Source organism: Phoxinus phoxinus (genome assembly GCF_949152265.1).
Source record: "Phoxinus phoxinus genome assembly, chromosome: 25".
In the NCBI taxonomy this organism is placed as follows: domain Eukaryota; kingdom Metazoa; phylum Chordata; class Actinopteri; order Cypriniformes; family Leuciscidae; genus Phoxinus; species Phoxinus phoxinus.
The window spans coordinates 24070150-24090117 of NC_136900.1; the positions used below are offsets into that span (position 1 = coordinate 24070150).

General features: G+C 35.9%; 2 protein-coding genes across 3 annotated transcripts in view; both read right to left on the reverse strand.

Moving 5' to 3' along the window:
* Positions 1–80: 80 nt before the first annotated feature.
* On the reverse strand, positions 81–3934 carry LOC306993703 (tumor susceptibility gene 101 protein). The gene is made up of 6 exons (XM_079603705.1): positions 3768–3934; positions 3421–3508; positions 2362–2427; positions 2097–2260; positions 1913–2003; positions 81–674 (listed from the first exon to the last, which is right to left on the reverse strand). Exons 1-6 carry the CDS (start codon positions 3810–3812, stop codon positions 571–573), a joined length of 558 nt encoding a protein of 185 aa, XP_079459831.1. The 5' UTR covers positions 3813–3934; the 3' UTR covers positions 81–570.
* A 1098-nt stretch (positions 3935–5032) lies between these two features.
* hrasa (HRas proto-oncogene, GTPase a) overlaps positions 5033–19968 on the reverse strand; it is a 33296-nt gene continuing 18360 nt past the window's right edge. Inside the window, exons 2-6 of one of the 2 annotated variants that reach the window (XM_079604676.1) lie at positions 18355–18496; positions 15185–15363; positions 9761–9920; positions 8730–8854; positions 5033–5981 (exon numbers count right to left, since the gene is read on the reverse strand). In XM_079604676.1, coding sequence (XP_079460802.1) covers positions 8735–8854; positions 9761–9920; positions 15185–15363; positions 18355–18465 — 570 coding nt within the window. In that variant the 5' untranslated portion in view covers positions 18466–18496 and the 3' untranslated portion in view covers positions 5033–5981; positions 8730–8734. The remainder of the gene's footprint in view (positions 5982–8729; positions 8855–9760; positions 9921–15184; positions 15364–18354; positions 18497–19968) is intronic. The other variant, XM_079604675.1, reaches the window with a different exon arrangement.

Consider the following 19968-nt stretch of genomic DNA (forward strand, 5'->3'; position numbering starts at 1 on the left):
TGTTTATGATAAATGACAAGCATATATAATTCGTAAGTCACAATTCATCATTTGTTTTATGCAATTAAAAATAATATAATGCGTATCTTATATTTAATGGACTTTAATTTTCCATTTTCCTAGTTTAGGTTGGTACACATTTTTTAAAATGTACATTCCACTGTCTTATGTTAAATATATCCACAGACAAAACCAACACTTGACAACACTTGATTCATTTAAACTACTTTTAAATTAATGCAATGAATCACATTTTTTAAACTTCATGTTAATTTTAATGTGAGTGAATATGTAGTAATGTCTAAAATTATAATATATAATAAGTGTATTATATGCACATTTATAGGCTATCTGAGTAGGTGTCTTGACATAATACAGGTCAAAATATACATCAATTAAAAACATTTGAAAGAGCATGAATCACTAGGAAAACATTGCATCGTAAACATGTGACTTGAGTATTTACATACAATTTACAAGACATTTATTCATACTGCTCAAATTTAACATTATTCTTATTTTTATACAAATGTTTTATATACATATCATATTGCAAAGACATTTAGAAAGCTAACAGATGGTTTCATTATGTTCGGAGTAAGGAAGATCATCCTCAATATCCAGGGTCACATGTGAGAACTGCTCAAATGACTGTATTTCGTGAGCAGAACTTGCTGTAAATAAACAAGAAATGTAATTTTACCTAAAAATCCACACAAATGAAATACGCAAATGCATTCTTCTATAAGAGTGCAAAATAATATCACTTTTTCATCAAAATGCCATGTTTTTCTGTTGTTGCACAAGTGCCATTGCTCAGTGATACCTTCAGTTCAATAAACCATAAAATCACATCAATCATTGAACACTTTATCATATTTCAGATAAACTAAACTAGGTCTAAACTGCCTGCTTATCTGTTGAAGCAATTCGCCTTTGGCTAAGCCACGCCCAAGAATGTAGATTGACCAATCACAGCGCAGCCGAGAACGAGCTCCACAGCGGTCCGACACTTGTTCACAGCGCTCCATTGACTTTAACATCGGCGTCTCATATTTTTGGTCTCGGCAGGCTATTACCGTCGTAGCTTTATCATAAATATGGTTAACCGTTGTGCCTGGGGCGTTTGTAACACAGATACGTGTTTCCCAGAGAGGTTGGAGGGGGGTGTCCGTTTTTTTCCCTTCCCAAAACCGAAGTCAAATCCTGACAAGTGTCGTCTGTGGATTAAACTGTGTGGACGTCCTCAGTCAGCGAAACCCCTCAAGATCAACAACACACTTTTGTGCTCTAAGACACATTTAGCTTTTAACCGTACTGTGAAGTTACACTAGTTAGACAGTTTTATGCTGGTTTAGGTCATGATTTCGGTTCTCTACCCTAATTGTTGATACGCTAGCACACGCTGCTAATAAACACAACTTTATACTCGCGTAGTCCGTTTGCTTTGTAATAGCGATTATAGAAGTGAATAGAGACCCAGCTTTGCATGAACAGTGTTGCTCCTGATATTGTGAGTCCCAGTCTCCGTCTCCATTAGGATATGCGGTGGTTCATTTTTTGACTGTGACCGTTATGCTAATGCCTCTATTTGGATCTTGTTGTTGCTTGCGTTTATGTCTTGAATATAGCCTTCGAACGCACACTGCAGCCCCTTTTGCCTACTTCTATCGGACACTTTATTTGCTGCTTTATAAAAGTTTGATAAAAGTTCAGCAGGAAGAGCCGTCACAGCATAAGCCATGTTGATACCAAACCAGAGCCCAGATGAAGTTGACGGACGTCGCAACAGTAACTAAGGGGGGGCGGGGCTTAGCCGAAGGTGAATTAGCAGAGATGAAGAGAGTCAGGAGTGAAGCTGCTCTATTCACATGTGAAAAGTGAAGGGAATAAACAGGGAAACTATACTCACAATCGCCTGGGTTAAGACACATCCGCAGAGGAGGGATCTCGCTAAACACGGTCATCATAACCTGAATCAAGCCGTGCAAGTCACACTGCGGCTGTAAATAAACCCCCAAACAAACCGAAAATTATAAATCATTTGTATAGTGGCAGGCGAAAACCATTGTAGCATCTTCAAGCTGTAGTCTTACATGTCTCCACTCGTCCAGGTAAGGCATCAGGATCTCTCCATTGCTGTTGACGTGTTTGCTGGTCACAACAACCATCTCACGGGTGGGTTTCAGATAGCACATGGGGGCCGTGCGTGGATAACTTTCCTTTAGCCACAAACTCACTGGGATATTGTACTGTTTCCCTAAAGCACAAAGTGTGGAAGTGTTTTGCAAAGGCATAACATGTCTCTTGACTGTAAAACAACAGTGAAGTAAGTCCACTTATCTTTATGGTCAAACTTACCATTAAAAAACAACTTAATAGTTCCAGTCAAATTGATCAAGGTCTTCGCTGTGCCATCATTAAAGACTGTGAGGAAATTACAATCAAATTAAAAGCTGAAAAAAGTTGCAGTTGGAAACATAAATATACAATCTTAAGCTCACTCTTAGGTTCACACTGTAAACTTTTTTTTGTTTTATATGGCAAATAACTTTAAAATAACTGGCCATAAAAAGTATTGTAATATAACCAAACTACTAAACTGTGATGCAGACGCAATATTTCTCAGACGTTTCTGTGATGTCCATTATTAATTACAGTAAATTCAAGTAAAGTCAAACTCTTTGTCTTTGTAAAAGTAAAAAAAATTTTTTTTACTTTTTTTATGATAATAATTATTGTTATCTTTTCTTTTATTCTGTAAAGCACCAGAATATTGTTATTTGTGGATACAATTTTAAAATGTATCTGCATATTTATATATTTAAGTCCTTTGTTATGATAAAGTCTGAATATATAAAAGATTTCAAACTGAACTGAGCCTGAATTACCAGGAATGCACTGAATCATAAACATGTGGCTTGTAAAACAAATAATTTTATACATAAAATACAGTAGGCTATATACGTAATATTCATGCAATATTTCTCAGGGTTTTTTCGTGATGCTATTGAAATGTTGTCATTGTAAAAGTACACAAAGAGATTTATTTAGCATTTTTGTTATCTTTGTATAACTTTCAATTATTTAAACTATTATACAATATTTTGAAATACATTATATTATTATTATTATTATTAAAGCAACAAGAACATTAAGAATAACATTTATTTGTAGATATTTTAGAGCCTTTTATAACATCAGCCTGTATATTTGCATATTACATTATTATTACATTACATTATTGCATATTAAATTTGCATATTGCATTTTGCCATTACATTTGCATATTATAATGTATAGTGAAGTTAAACACACTAGGCTATGTAAACTTGTAAAGCCTGCAGAACAATACAGTTTCCAAATGCTCACAGATATTTTGTGAAAATGCTATACAATTAAATGAATCATATTGCTCACCAAATCTCTCCAGAACTGGCTCAAGACACTGATGCTGAGACAAAACCGTAGAGATGTCTGACAGCACCTTTCTCTTGTGATCATATGTCTGAAAACAATACATGGCTTTAATATATATGCACTTTCCTGCTATACATGCACCTAAAACTTCTCATAATGCCATGTCGTATTTGTAATTAACACTTTAAGTCACCCATTTACTCACCCTCAAGAAGAAAGAAATTAATACCGGCTTAAAACAACTTGAGAGTGAGAAAATTATGACATGATTAACATTTTTGGTTGAACTATCCCTTTAAGAAAGGCAAACTGTGAGACATTTACATGAAAAAATAGTAAAGTTTTACCTTAGGTAATCTCCGCCTTAGATCACGAACTTGTGTAACTGTCATGATTTCAAATTAAACACAAACTGAGACCAGTCCTGTTTAGCTCCTGAAGATCTTACGGTGTTTTTCACAACAGAAAGTTTATGAAGCTCATAAGAGTGCTCCCTTCAGCTCAATAAAACAAGTTATTGCCATAAACAGCCAATAGCAGAGCAGTTTATGCAAAATGGGATGAACTGTGATCTACCAACTAAAGGTCATTCAGAACAAATAAACTGCACATGAACATCCATGAATACGTGTGTGACGACCAGAGCTTGTTAGGGGGCTTCTTCAAAAGACATCACAAGGAAGGAAACATTCATATGTCAATGAATGATGTACAGCCACACTAACACACACTGATAAACCAAGCATGAAAATGTTCTATGTATTATAAAATTATTAATAGTCATGTGTTAAACCAACACAATCTCACAGTAATTCATAAGTATTTTATGAGGTGGATAATTACCCCAGGTGAGTTTAGGGGTGGCCCTTCCTGTGACTCTTTAAACAATTTTACGGATTAATAGGATTCACATGAAATCAAATATGAATTACTGTGAGATTTAAACCAAGCATTTTTCTGACCCAATAATATGTAAACCTTTGATGATGCAACATATTATATTATACATTGGTATGTTATGATATGTTATATTCTATGTTTGTTTTATGTTATATCCTATGCTAAGTTATGTTATGACTAACTTTAATATGTTTTCCCATTTTTGGTTATTGTTACATGAGTGTTACAATTAAGGTGTTTAAACACACACACACACACACACACACACACACACACACACACACACACGCACGCGCACACACACACACACACACACACAGACAGTAACAAAGTACAATTACTTGAGTACTGTACTTAAGTACACTTTTTGAGTATCAGTACTTAACTTGAGTATTATTTTTTCTGACTGTGACGAAATATGTATCTATGTTTTCAGCATAACCCAAGGAATCTATTAGGACCAGTGTCATTACAATAGGCAAATGTATGCAAAAGTTATAAGAAAAAATGGAAATTTAGTTACAACTTTTGACCAAAAGGCTGTCTGGAAATCTTTTGTGTACCTTCAGGACATTGTGTTGATGACACAATCTGAGTTTCGTAATGTTACAGCAATGCATTCATTAAGTATAGCATTTTACATCACAAAACTGTATTAAAGTCAATGGGAATTTCATGTTTTGTTCTATTATTAAAACGCAATTCTGACTTTATATCACAATTTCGACTTTATAACACGCAATTCTGACTTAATAATACAATTTCAGCTTTATATCACGCAATTCTGAGAGAAAAAGTCAGAATTCTGAGATAAAAAGTCTCAATTACCTTTTTTATTCTGTGGCGGAAACAAGCTTCCATATTTATCTTCTTCTTCTTCTTTTTTTACCAGTACATTGATTGGAAATCTTATGACATTTAAAACATTTTGCAACAATAACCTCACAGACAGAATTCCACAACAAACAAAAGCTTCTTCAAACAACTCAACAGTTTTTATTTTTGAAAATTCAGTCAGCCTTTTTAATTTTCTAATGGTAACGTTCGTTCGTAACATACACATATATACCAGCACACATAACTAATGCTTTCGTTTTGATTTCCACAAAGCCCTATTCACAAACGTTATGTTAAAACAACCTGCACGTTAAAAACGACTCCATCCAGATAATTTTGTACATGGTTTCCGACATCCATTCTCTCCAACCGTTATATGCTGTCTGTGAGGTGCAACTGAGGGGGGGCGGGGTCACGGGATGAGGTCACTAGTGTTCAGTCTTTTCCATCGGAGCTGAGGAAGGTTTTTGTGTGACGTTGAGGTCATGAGATGTGCCAAGTCCTTTTAAGACCAGTGTTGAGACTTCAAGAACAATAATTTAGCAGAAATCCACAGAGTCGCCCAGCACGAGTACACTGGGGTTACAAATAAAGAACATAAACGAGTAAGTCATTAGTGGTGTTTATCAGGCAGACGTGGACAGCCAGAGAGGTCACCCGGGTGGTCAACGCAAGACTCCTTCCGGTTTCAAATGTTCGTTACGCAGGAGGCCTTGCTCGCTTTCCTTAACAGTCGCGTTCAGATGAGACGGCACGTCTTTCCTCTCGGGTCCAGTCTGCCGCACGGGACCATGGGTAAACTTCTCCCAACACACGCCGGTCAGCTGCGGACCAGACAACAGGAAGCGTAGATATGGGTGAATCAAATTAAAATTGTACTTTTTACAGCCCCAAAATAAGTGAAATATACTAAATATAAGCATAAAATGCTGGTTTTGAGATCAGATTGCTTAAAATTTTACTTTTTACAGCGCCAAAATAAGTGAAATATACTAAAAATAAGCATAAAATGCTGGTTTTGAGATCAGATTACTTAAAATTGTCCTTTTTACAGCCCCAAAATAAGTGAAATATACTAAATATAAGCATAAAATGCTGGTTTTGAGATCAGATTACTTAAAATTTTACTTTTTACAGCCCCAGAATAAGTGAAATATACTAAATATAAGCATAAAATGCTGGTTTTAAGATCAGATTACTTAAAATTTTACTTTTTACAGCCCCAAAATAAGTGAAATATACTAAATATAAGCATAAAATGCTGGTTTTAAGATCAGATTACTTAAAATTTTACTTTTTACAGCCCCAAAATAAGTGAAATATACTAAATATAAGCATAAAATGCTGGTTTTAAGATCAGATTACTTAAAATTGTCCTTTTTACAGCCCCAAAATAAGTGAAATATACTAAATATAAGCATAAAATGCTGGTTTTGAGATCAGATTACTTAAAATTTTACTTTTTACAGCCCCAAAATAAGTGAAGTATACTAAATATAAGCATAAAATGCTGGTTTTGAGATCAGATTACTTAAAATTTTACTTTTTACAGCCCCAAAATAAGTGAAATATACTAAATAAAAGCATAAAATGCTGGTTTTAAGATCAGATTACTTAAAATTGTCCTTTTTACAGCCCCAAAATAAGTGAAATATACTAAATATAAGCATAAAATGCTGGTTTTGAGATCAGATTACTTAAAATTTTACTTTTTACAGCCCCAAAATAAGTGAAATATACTAAATATAAGCATAAAATGCTGGTTTTAAGATCAGATTACTTAAAATTTTACTTTTTACAGCCCCAAAATAAGTGAAATATACTAAATATAAGCATAAAATGCTGGTTTTAAGATCAGATTACTTAAAATTTTACTTTTTACAGCCCCAAAATAAGTGAAATATATTAAATATGAGCAAAAAATGCTGGTTTTAAGATCATCTTACTTAAAACTGTACTTTTACAGCCCCAAAATAAGTGAAATATACTGAATATAAGCATAAAATGCTGGTTTTGAGATCAGATTACTTAAAATTTTACTTTTTACAGCCCCAAAATAAGTGAAATATACTAAATATAAGCATAAAATGCTGGTTTTAAGATCAGATTACTTAAAATTTTACTTTTTACAGCCCCAAAATAAGTGAAATATACTAAATATAAGCATAAAATGCTGGTTTTAAGATCAGATTACTTAAAATTGTACTTTTTACAGCCCCAAAATAAGTTAAATATACTAAATATAAGCATAAAATGCTGGTTTTAAGATCAGATTACTTAAAATTGTACTTTTTACAGCCCCAAAATAAGTGAAATATACTAAATATAAGCGAAAAAAATGCTTGTTTTAAGTTGATTACCTAAATTTAAAGTTTTTACAGCCTCAAAATAAGTAAAATATAGTGAAAGACATGTCTTTGTCATATTTCACCTCAAAATCACAAGAAAAATTATGTTTTTGGTTACACCTAATTTTAAGGTGTCATTTTTACAGTGTAATTATATATTTAAGTACTGAGTAATATTATCAACTACATGTACTTACTATAGGGTTAGGGTAGGAGTGGGTCGAGGGTTGGTTGCATATAATTATGCATGGTTTACTATGGTAAGTATATGCTATATATGTAACAAGGACACTGTAAAAGAAACTGTTTTATATTAGGAAACTGAAGTATTTTTGGACCATTAAAATTTTGTATGACATTTGGTTCTCATGAAATTTCACTACCAATTAAAATTAAAATGCCAAAAATAACTGTGTCTTGACTGTTTTCCTAGTCTTTTTCTAGTAGCGCAATACATGTTTGCTAAAATTATTATAATTTTTTTTTTAAATCCATAATAGGCCTACAACATTTTTCATTTTCTTTTAAATTAATAATTAAAATGCAGACAACAAACACTTTCATGATAGAAAAATACTAATATATATATATATTTTTTTTAAATATAATTAATATATTAAAAACAATTAATAAATAAATACTTTTTTCAACTTTGATATTAACTTTGATATTAACAGTAAATGTTGCTTGAGCAGCAAGTCAGTGATGTTATCATGTGACACTGAAGATCTGAAGTCATGATGCTGAAAATTCGCGTTGATCACAAGTAAAAATTTAAATAATTAAAATAAACTCAGTTGTTTTAACTCAGCATAATTGACTATAAAACATAAATACAATATTACTTTGGAACGGTGGGGAAAATCCCGTTATGTGCCTAAAAATATTTATAAAACTGTATTGAAAAAAAAAAATTCATACAAGACTCACTCAGTGAGCATGTGATAGTGATGCTTGCCTAAGCAAACACGACTAATAAATATGTAAATATGATATTGGTCTCTCTCGCTAGTGCTGGCATGCATGTGTAAGGTTGCCGACTCTTGATCTATTACCTTTCTCAGCAATTCTGAGATTGTCAGTGATGATTTGCAGATTATTTTGCGTGATCAGAGAGTAGTGAGCAATTTGAAGACCGAAACCAATGCAGTTGCTTCACTATCTTTTACACGGTTGGTTTACTGTGTCTTAACATTAGGCGAGTCATGATGTGTATTTAAGCACCTTAATCACGACACGACGCAGCGGCAGCTCATGCAGTCCTGTCCACTCTCATCCGGGGGGTTCAGCTTCCTCATTTTGTGTTGACGGATCTCTCGTACGAGTGTGTAAAACGCGTCCTCCACACCCTGCAGAGATGGACACTTACGATGAGAAAAGACAACCCTCAATGCTGATGCCATCAAGAGATTTTCAAGAGCAGTGATTGGTCAGAAACTTACACACATCTCAAAAATGAGTAACAAATGTGACGACCAAAATAATGACTAGATCTAAATAACTACATGGAAACCCACAACTAGTAATGAAACCCTAGAGTAAAAGATGATCAAGTGCGGTCTTGGTCTTTAGCTCGCAGTTCTCGTCAGACTGGCGTAACACAAAGCAGCTGTGAGTCATTCCCTGCAGTGTTATACAACACATCCTGTGTGTGTGTGTGTGTGTGTGTGTGTGTGTGTGTGTGTGTGTGTGTGTGTGTGTGTGTGTGTGTGTGTGTGTGTGTGTGTAGGTGGCCATGAGGAGAATTACAGCATTAAATACTGCAAAATCCAAAGAATCTCCCAGAACCATAAAACCCTTGAGACTAATTCTAGACTCAGAAACCAAAATATGGATCCATCGAAAATTCTGTCCTATTTTATACATTTTTATTTTAAAAAAACTAAGCTATAAATTGGAACAACTTCAAAAAGATACAATCAGCAGTGGGGTGTTTTCTATTTTGAGGCAGGGTTATTATATTTAACTAAAACTAAAATTATATTTAAAAACAAAATGTTACTTGAAATAAAATAACTTTAAATGAAATAAAATAAAATGCATCAAAATCCTTAAACTCAGTTAGTTGCCAAAGCAACATTTCTCATTTTCATTTAGTTTAACTTGATGTACTAAGATAAAAAAATAAAAGAAAACAAATTTATTTTGTATTCCCGAATAAACTAAAACAGTCACAGACACAAGTCTGACTCAGTTCACTGCAAGAAACAATGAATATGATTTTCTTTCAATCCTTTAAAAATGACCCGACTCACCTGTCTGGTTTTGGCCGAGGTCTCGATGAAAGGGATCCCGTAGCTGCGGGCGAGCTCCTGTGCTTGCCGCGTGTCCACTGTCCGAGTCGGGAGGTCGCACTTGTTCCCCACCAGCACCATGGGCACGTCATCGGAGTCCTTCACCCGTTTGATTTGTTCCCTGTGCACGAAGACAAAATGTCACAGTCAAATACAACCTGCAGACTGTGGGCGGAAATTTGATCGTGAACAAAATGTGGAGGAACTCGACTTAATTTCCTTTAACTGTCAGGCATAAACGTGAAAATGCATCATCTAAATTTAAATGCTTGCAATTCATGAATGCTTTGGAATAAACTGAAGTGAAAAGCACTTTAAAATAAAAAAAATAAAAAAAATAAAGTGTAAAATCATATTTTACACTTATCATCCGGCTCTTATCATCCGATAGTGGTTGTATCTCTCTATTAGTGTTACTGGATCTTAGTGCTGCATTTGATACCATCTACCACAACCTTCTTTTAAATATCGAAAATTATGTTGGCATTAGTGGAATTGCATTAGCATGGTTTAAATCATATTTATCTGACCGTTATCAGTCGTAGCAGTAAACGAAGAGATGTCTTATCAATCACAAGTTCAGTATGGCGTACCACAAGGCTCAGTACTAGGACCGGTGCTGTTCACTCTGTACATGGTACCATTAGGAGATATCATTAGGAATCATGGCTTTATTTTTCACTGTTATGCAGACGATACTCAGCTCTATATTTCTTCACGCCCTGACGAAACTTATCAATTCACAAAATTAACAGAATGCATAGCTGATATAAAAAAACGATTTCTAAGGCCCCATCCACACTACTGCGTTTTCGTTTAGAAACGGAGACCTTTTGCTACGTTTGCACCTCCCGTCCAGACTACAACGGCAAAAACGAAGACCTAAAACGGAGAAGTTTAGAAACGCTGCCGACCCCGTTTTGCGTTTTGAATCTCCGGAGGGCGTTTTAGTGAAGACGGTCAAAACGGAGGACTTTAGATGACGCAGAGGCTCACGCTCGGCTCTATGATTGGGTGTCATCAGTCACGACGTATCCTTCCCTGATTCGTCAGACACCCATCACATGACCCGTCCCCCGGAAGAAAACATACAAAAACAGCCTGGACTACGTAACGTTAGTGACTGCAACATGGATAACGAATTACAAGCGTTACTGACGGTGATGTCTTTGCTAGCAGCTGTTGTGCAAGTAAATTCTGCATTTTACGATGCTAACTGCCTACATGCGGCTGTTTACACCGGCACGCGCATGCCCAGTGTTGGTGAGTGGTCACGTGATCCGCGTTTTCAGTCGTTTTAATGTGGACGGAGATCAATTCTAATACGCAGCTAAAACGCTGGTGTGGACGGAGATCATATTCGTTTTAATTCTCCGTTTCTAAACTAAAACGCAGTAGTGTGGATGAGGCCTAACTTTACTTTAGCTGGACAATAACTTTATTCTAGAGCTGCTGTACAGCCAAAACAATCTCTGTTACTTTAATTTCCTATTATCACTGTAAAGCTGCTTTGAAACTATCTATATTGTTAAAAGCGCTATATAAATGAAGGTGACTTGACCCCACCATTTTTCCCGTCGTTAAACTAGCAAAAGTGGATTCAGACACGCCCTAAGTGCACTTGCACCATGCGTTTAGACCATGGTTAAACAGGGCCCAATATGTGTTTTGTCTAAATTAGAAACATTTTGATTATAAAATAAATTATGTAATATGACACTGCCAGCTAGGGGGAGGAGCTCACTAAAAGGTTTTAAAGTATCGTTTCCATGGTACCAAAATGTCAGATTTCAAAAAAAAAAAAAATTAAGCTTTTGAATGATACCTAATTTATAAAATAACGCTGACAGTGAAGGGCCTTTGGTATTGTGTTGTTAGCAAAGCAACATGCTAACATCAAACTCGAATCTAATTCAAATCAACTCTGAGTCGAGTCTTCCATGCATTATGAAGTTTCATGATGGTTAATTACTTTGCTGTCTTTCTGTAGAATTTGGCGCTAGCAACGCTTCGAATGCCAAGAAATTCATAAACTGGTCAAACATAAGTCACTTTTAAGTCACAAATTGTCTGATAATTGCATTAATGTAATGTGAAATGTAAATATAGGCAACAGAGAGCAATATAATATAATATACCATACAGATATATTAAGACTAACCTGCATAGAATAATCTAGTTTTCAAGCCAAATGTGTATAAAGTATAATGCAAACTGAATATTGTATGTACACAACTGCCATCTGAGGCTGATATTAAACAGTGCATTACTATTACCCATGTTGTACTGTACTTCTTACATTAAAAACCCATTATCTAGACCCCATTATCCACCAACAACAATCTGATTGATATAATCCAGTTATCCTCCTTTTCCCTTCTCCTTTCATGCCCTTGAAAGCTCTCTCTCTCTCTCCTTTAGTCTAATTGAGTTGGGATCGATTTCACTGGCACTGCACTATAATACTCCATCTCACTTTCTGCTCTCCTTTCAAGCACAACTGCTGAATATTTCGCAACGAATCCTCAGTCAAGGATCCAATTTGAGGATCCGACTGTGTAATCCATGTTGCGTTTCTGTTGTGACATCAAACAAGTTGATAAATAACAATAAGAGGTGATACTAGTGTGAATCAGAAGCAATGCCAACGTGAGGTCACAGGGTTGATGGTCTCACATGTTGTTGTAGTTTAACACATCAGCTTTTTTGTACACGCCAGGTCACATTTAGTTAGTTATTTCATGCTATAAAAACAGAGTGTAGCCTCATGATTGACAGCTGTGCTTGCGAATGAGTCTGAGAGAGCGGGAGTGTGGGCGGGACCTTGATAAATATAGCAACAGTAAAGCTTATAACCTATGGAATTACTTTTGTGCCAATAATAATGAACGTAACTTTTCAAGAAACTGATGAAAATATCAATTGAAACTGAAAAAAATATCTTTGAAACTGAAAAAGAATAAATCGCGGGCACATTATTTTTTACTTCGTTCTTAATACACTGCATGTTTTACAAACTATTTCTTTCGCTGAACTGAACTTACAAATGTGCTTCCAGAGTTTTCATTTACGCTTCTGAAGTTTTCGTTCGCAGTTCTGACACATATCTCTCGTGGGGGCGGGGCTAGTAGCAGTGTGTTCTCATTGGCTACTGAGTTTTTGATTGACAGCTTCTTGACCTGGAAGTGAAGACGTCAGTGTTGTGTTTACATGTGTGGATGTGAGCGTCTGTAAGCACAGCTTTCTATTTCATTTGAGTGATATTAAGTTTGTGTCTGTATGTATTTGCTGGTACACAGTATTTTTGAGATGATTTCTTAAAGGAGGAATAGTACAGACGAAAGATATCATTATCATTAGTCATCGTCGCTATCAGGATACTGGATACTCGTGGTAAGTCTTTTTTTTTTTCTTTTTTTTTATACAATACTAATACTATTTATAACACAGTACTTGCTTTTTCAGGTGGTGAGGCATTTTCGAGCTCAGTGAGAGCCCATAACATTATACAATGTTGTCTTGATTTAACTGTTAGCCCAATCATTACATGACTTTATCTACATATTACAGTCTTCGATTAGATCATATTTGCTTCGATTAGAGCATATTTCCCCCCAGCCACCCCAAACAACATTGGGCTAGAGTACTGTACAGTATAAAAATTACTGTATCAGACAATGACCGATGGCATTGGACCAGAGCGCTGTCAATCACTGCCTGTGATTGACAGCGTACACTATACAATATGTTCAGTATTATATACAGTGTTTGGAACGACGTTATTTTTTTAGTAACGAGGTAATCTAACTAATTACTTTTCCCGTCGTTACAACGCCGTTAACGTTAATGGATGTTAAATGCGGTGCGTTATATGCATTGATTGAATAAACTGTGTAATCCGATTCTGAACGCACCCCTGGCTCACAGCTAGTGAGGAGGTGGGTAAATAACGAGGTAAGCGATTATGATTGGCTAAGGCAGAGTCATGTTTCATGGTAGCCAATCAGAGCCAGTGTTTTTACACACATGCCAGCACACGCGTCAGGCGCAACACACACACACAACCGTTAAACAGATTTGACGGAGTAGCAGAGATGGCGAGTCAGGAGCAATCCGATGAAAAGTTGGTGGAGATATAAGCACTACTTCAAATTCATTGTGGTCAAAGGCAAGAACGTGTATGTAATGTGTACATTATGTCCAGGAGAGAAGACTTTGTCGACATCCGTTGTAAGCCACTCTAATTTAATGAAGCATCTCACATTGACACGCGCATCTACAAAGCTAGTGGCAAAAAACACAGATACCTCCACCACAGATGCTAGTTCGCCAGGTTGTTTTCTTGACCAGTTGTCTCAGGTTGAGAGAGTTTGATTTAATTTGCTAGAGTTATGCACTTTATATGGTGTAACTGTTTACTTTCATTTCATTTATTATACAGGAAAGTTAAAAGTAACAGTTAAGTCACCGTCAAACGGGCCTGGCTCAGTTTAAGCAACTGGTTTACAGCAGGTTCCTGTTCTGCAGTAACATAAAACAATGAACAGACTCAATAATTTTTTTTACAAGACATAAGTATACACTGAACAAAGTACAGACCAATACAGCAGTAAAATACATAAAGACGAATCTATAAACAAATTAATGTGTGCAAGTATGACTTCAGTTTCTTGAAAAGTTACTTTCATTATTATTGGCACAAAAGTAATTCCATAATAACTTAAGTTATTTCACTGGTCAAAAACTTGTAACTCAATTTGAGCTTGCTTTTGTTTAAATGTTAATAATATAATGACACATGCAAGTGCCATATATAAAGCCACAATATCAACTTTGACAACAGAGTGTATAATTATTATTTTTTTTAAATACAGTGTTTTTTCCATTTCCTGAGAAGTAGCGCTTTTTTGGACATACAAGGTTTCCACCGACAGCAACGACATAAAAATCTTAAAGGTAATGCACCACAGCCGAATGCAATTTCATCATCGTTTTCACCCAAAATTTCTTCTGATAAATATATTTTTTTGCTTCAAAATAAAATTGAAGAAATTATGGTTTTGAGGACATATTCCCAAGCGTAAAAAACGGAACATCTTTTGGTCAGAAAGTGTAATCTGTAATAGCGAGCACATGTTTTTATTATCACACTTTTAAGAATCAGTTGTGTAAACATTTTAATTAGAAATTTGAATAATGTGTATTTGGTATTTGTAGTGTTGTGTGTATAGCTGAGCATTTGTTCTTGTGAGTACCTGCCTCGGGACTGTGGATGTAAATTATCAATGTTGCTATAATCGGGCTTGTTTACATTTAGTATTTTATACTAAATGTTCATTAACATGCTTTGTCCCTATCAAATAAATAAACAAAACAGACACACACCTGTATTGATGAATGTCCTCAAAGGACTTGGTGTTATTGATGGCAAAGACACAAAGGAATCCCTCTCCTGTCCTCATGTACTGGTCCCTCATGGCGCTGTACTCCTCCTGACCTGCTGTGTCCAAGATGTCCAGAAGACACGTCTCCCCGTCAATCACCACCTGCTTCCTGTAGGAGTCCTGCACAGAGACGCCCAGACACGTCAACACCCAATTACATCTAGTCTTTTCTTACTCAAAAGCCAAAAATATTTAGTTATTTTACAGCCATGAACTTTTTTAGAGGTCTGTAACTTACTTTTCTAAAAATGTGCCCAATAAAGAACTTTTGGATGAAACTATAAGGATTGAAACACCAAACGGACTGTAGAGATGTGTCCAGTGAGACACATAAGTCTGTGCTCATGTGTGTTAGCAATTTCAGCCATAAAAAGGACATTGTTTGTCCAGAGACGGGTGTGGCGGGAAAACAGAGCAGAGAGAGTCTATAGAGGGACATGTAGAAGCACACACATACACACACACACACACTGGAAGCAAACGCAGGCCGAGGGGAAACTCCTGGGGTTTGCTTGACACCGAGTGTGCAGAGGGAAAGAGAGAGTGAGTGAATGGAAGGGCCAGATTGTAGTGGTCGCTCAACGCTAATGCTATATCTAGCGAACAGACGGACAATAATAAAGCAAAACCTACAGTACAAGATATTTATTTGTTATTGTCAACTGAAAGTATTTTTTTAAAAAGTTTATATTTTTAGGCATTTGAAATAAACCTAAATTAAATAAATATGTAAATATTAGATACACAAACAGTAGAATGTTGCCTTAGGAATTAACAGAAATAAATACGTTTAGGTGGAAATAATAAAATTACGAAAACTGAAAATAAAAAATATATACTAAAGTATATATATTTATACCTCCTACTTGACCTCTCTGCCGCTTTTCACACCATTGACCATTCCATCCTTCTACAACGCCTACAACATCTTGGCATCTCCTGGTTTACCTCCTACCTCACCAACAGATCTCAGTTCATATCCATCAACAACTGTACATCTCACACCATATCTGTCAATCTTGGAGTCCCTCAAGGCTCGGTGTTAGGTCCCCTTCTGTTTATCTTGTACATGTTTCCCCTTGGACTTATCATTCATAATCACGGACTAAAATTCCACAGTAAAGGCCATTTCACACTGGACGCGATTTTGATGCACGAATAATTCGCGCGATGATTTTATTTTTTGATAACAAAAAAAATAACAAAACAAACAATAAGAACATAACAAAATTACTAAACTTAAACTAAAATTAAAATGAAATTAGTAAATACTATAATAGTACACCAGCCAAATAAAAATACAAAAGTCACTGTTTGGATGTAAATGGGCAAATGCTTAAAAGTCTATGATTTGATTATTATTCCAGTGATTATTGTGTTTCTAGCTTGTTACATGTTTGGCATCAGTTCTTCTAACCCTAAGTGATGGAGTGTGTAGCTTTTCATTTCTTAAACAACCGTGTATCATGGCCATATTCCAGGATGATAATGTCAAGATTCATCAGGCTCAGATTGTGAAAGAATGGTTGGGAGGAGCATGAAGATTCATTTTCACACATGAATCAATAAATTCATGCAATTCAATGCACAGGCAAATGATTATGTATGAAATTTCCTATGAAATCCAGCCCGACCACTCTAAAATATAAATCATTACGGTTTTTCAAAGTGTATCTGAGTAAAGTAAAGACATGGGGCCCTATTTTAAGGATCTAAGCTCATGGTCTAAAGCGCACGGCGCAAGTGTCAGAATAGTGCTGGGTATCGATTCAAATTTCAAGAATCGATTCGATTCCGATTCTCAAGATCTTGAATCGATTATCATTATTCGATTCGATTCGATCCGATCTGATCCGATCTTATATTTTTAAAATCAAAAGTTTTAACTGTTCATGAACAATCAAGTGTTTGTATTAAATAACATTCACAAACATACATTAATGTTGTAAAAATGTATTGTTCACTCAATGTATTGATGTTAGATAAGGCATTAATGTTAATGAATGGTGTCTTAATGTAGTGTTACCAACTAAACAGGAGATAAAACGTGTTTTATTTGACTTAATTGACTGTCCTTTTATTTAATCCAAAACTGCGTTCATATTTAAAAGGCCTTTTAAACTAGATACAACGAACCGCACACGATACCACTTTAGGGGCCGTTCACATATCGCGTTTTATGCGCGTGCAAATTCAGTGAGAAGCACTTCAATGCATCTCAACAGGTCATGTGACAAAAACAAGCCTGTTACGGCCTTTCCGTAACAACATGGAAAGCTCGGCCGAACAGCTGAGCTGTACAGGGCGGCTTTTTATTTCTCATCTCAATTAATATATCTAGTAGTAAAGCTAATGCAAGGGCTAGAAATCAATTAATTATTTGATGATACTTCCTCGTCATCATGGAGAGGGCAGTGTGCACGAGTTTGCACCGCTTTCTCCTCTCAACAAGCGCGTGCTTTCCCTTTGCGTCTGCCGTTGCTATGCAACCATGAACAGAGGCGCGCCTGGAAAACTAATTTGCACGCGGAAAAAAATGCGCTATGTGAACGATTCATTCCTCCTTTCTTGTCAACAAGTGGATTCAGAGAGACCGCATTAGCAGCGCCGCCGGTCGCCGTGTCTCAGTGTGTTTATGGGGAAAATGTAGGCCTGTTATTAAATCGATCCTCTGAGTTACGGATCGATCTTTAGAAATTAATATGAAAATCGATTTAGAATTGGTGAATCGATTTTTTCAACACAGCACTATGTCAGAATCCACTTTTGCTAGTTTAACGACGGGAAAAATGGTCTACGCGCCCGGCGCATCGTCTAAAGGGGTTGTCCTTATTCTCTTAATGAGTAATGGTTGTTTTGGGCGTAACGTGCAATAAACCAGTCTCATCTCATCTATTATTGATTATATTAATGTACTAATATGAGTCACAACGACCTGACGATTTTAGATTATGTGTATCAGCATCCTTAGCATATATATTATTTATATAGATGAGACTGTATATCACTAGCTGAGATCACTGAATGTGCACACACACACACACACACACACACACACACACACACACACACACACACACACACACACACACACACACACACACACGTTACCTCTATAGTAGGGTCGTATTCATCCACAAAGTGGTTCTGGATGAGTTGTATGGTGAGAGCGCTCTTGCCCACGCCTCCAGCGCCCACCACCACCAGTTTATATTCAGTCATTCCTTCACGCCTCTTCAACCTCTCACCACACCTGAGGAGAAACCAGCAAAACCATCAATACAAACAAACCTCCCACTGCTTCCATGTTCAGTGACGTTTCAAATCTTATATAGACACAACAAAGATCCTTTTCAGGCCTTAACCCTTTAGAATGGACGCGTACTGTATGTGTGTGTGTGTATGAAAAAAAGCGTCCTAAATGAAAACTGTGCAACCCAATGTCACAAAAAAAGACTTGTATAGTTGTATTATACTCAATTTTTCAACTTTAAAGTGTTAGTTTCTTTCGTTCGTGATTTTTCTGTTTTTTTCTAAATAAAAATCTGAAAATGTATTCTCGTTTTTTTTTTTTTTGTCTATTTAAATTCTATTCACAAACTCACCACACACAATAATGGTCAATAACTGTAATTTGTTGAAAGCTAATCTTTTTCTGAAAAAGATGACACATGAAGATAGCACATTGTTTTAGAATTTTACAGTAAAAAAATCTAAATATGTGAAAAACACTAATTTTAGCTTCAGGTTCTAAAGGGTTAAGGTATGATTCGTATAGGATTCATGGATGCAATATTATGGATGCTACTGATATATAACCTGATTTCGGACATAGCCCGAATCATAATGACCCTGTGTTCATTCGTTGCCCAGAGGAAAACAGCCCTCAGTCAGCTGAACAATGACACTATTTTCTTTTCAGAGCTGCTTTAGTTGAAATGAACTTTGTTTGCATCATTGAATAATGTTACTGTTATCACTGTAAAGCTGATTTAAAACAATCTGTATAGTATAAAGTGCTATATAAATAAATGTGACTTGGCTTGACTAAATATTTGTAGGCGAAGCAATGCTTTTTTTTAATTAGCATAAAAGTAGTCCAAAGTCTTATTGTCCAACTTCCAAATCGCTGACTATTTAAGTTTGCAAATTATTACAAGATGTTGCACCTTGCCTATTTCTTTAGCTATTCATCTATGTAAAGGCCCAGGCACACCAAACCGACATCAAAAAACTTGCTGTTGCCTGGTGTTACCTGAGTCTGGGCCAAAAAGTTGCACTTGAACACACCACAAACACTACAGTCAACCGCCAACTAGCATGTGCGTTCTACACCTGCATGAGAGGAAGTAAATCTCCATTCCAGCAGGTGAAAGTAGTCAACACGAGTCATTTAAAAAAGGAAAACCGGAAGAGTTTGCAGATATACAAACCGTAAAAAAGCAGCATTTCATCATTCACTTGCTTTTGTTCACATACATTTTTTATCTTGTACCTGGGGAGCGTTTTCCAAAAGCATTGTTAGCCAACTATGGACGCAAGTTCTGTTGTTACCAGTGCCGGTCCTCCCTACAGTATATGCAAAGTACGCAAGTTGCATAGGGCCCCCGAACCACCAGGGGGCCCCGTTGCTCTCAAAGATGATTTAATGACTGGGGATAGAATAGTTTTGTTTTTGAGTTTGTCTTTCAATGATTATTGTGGCAAGCAGGGCGGGCGGTGGAG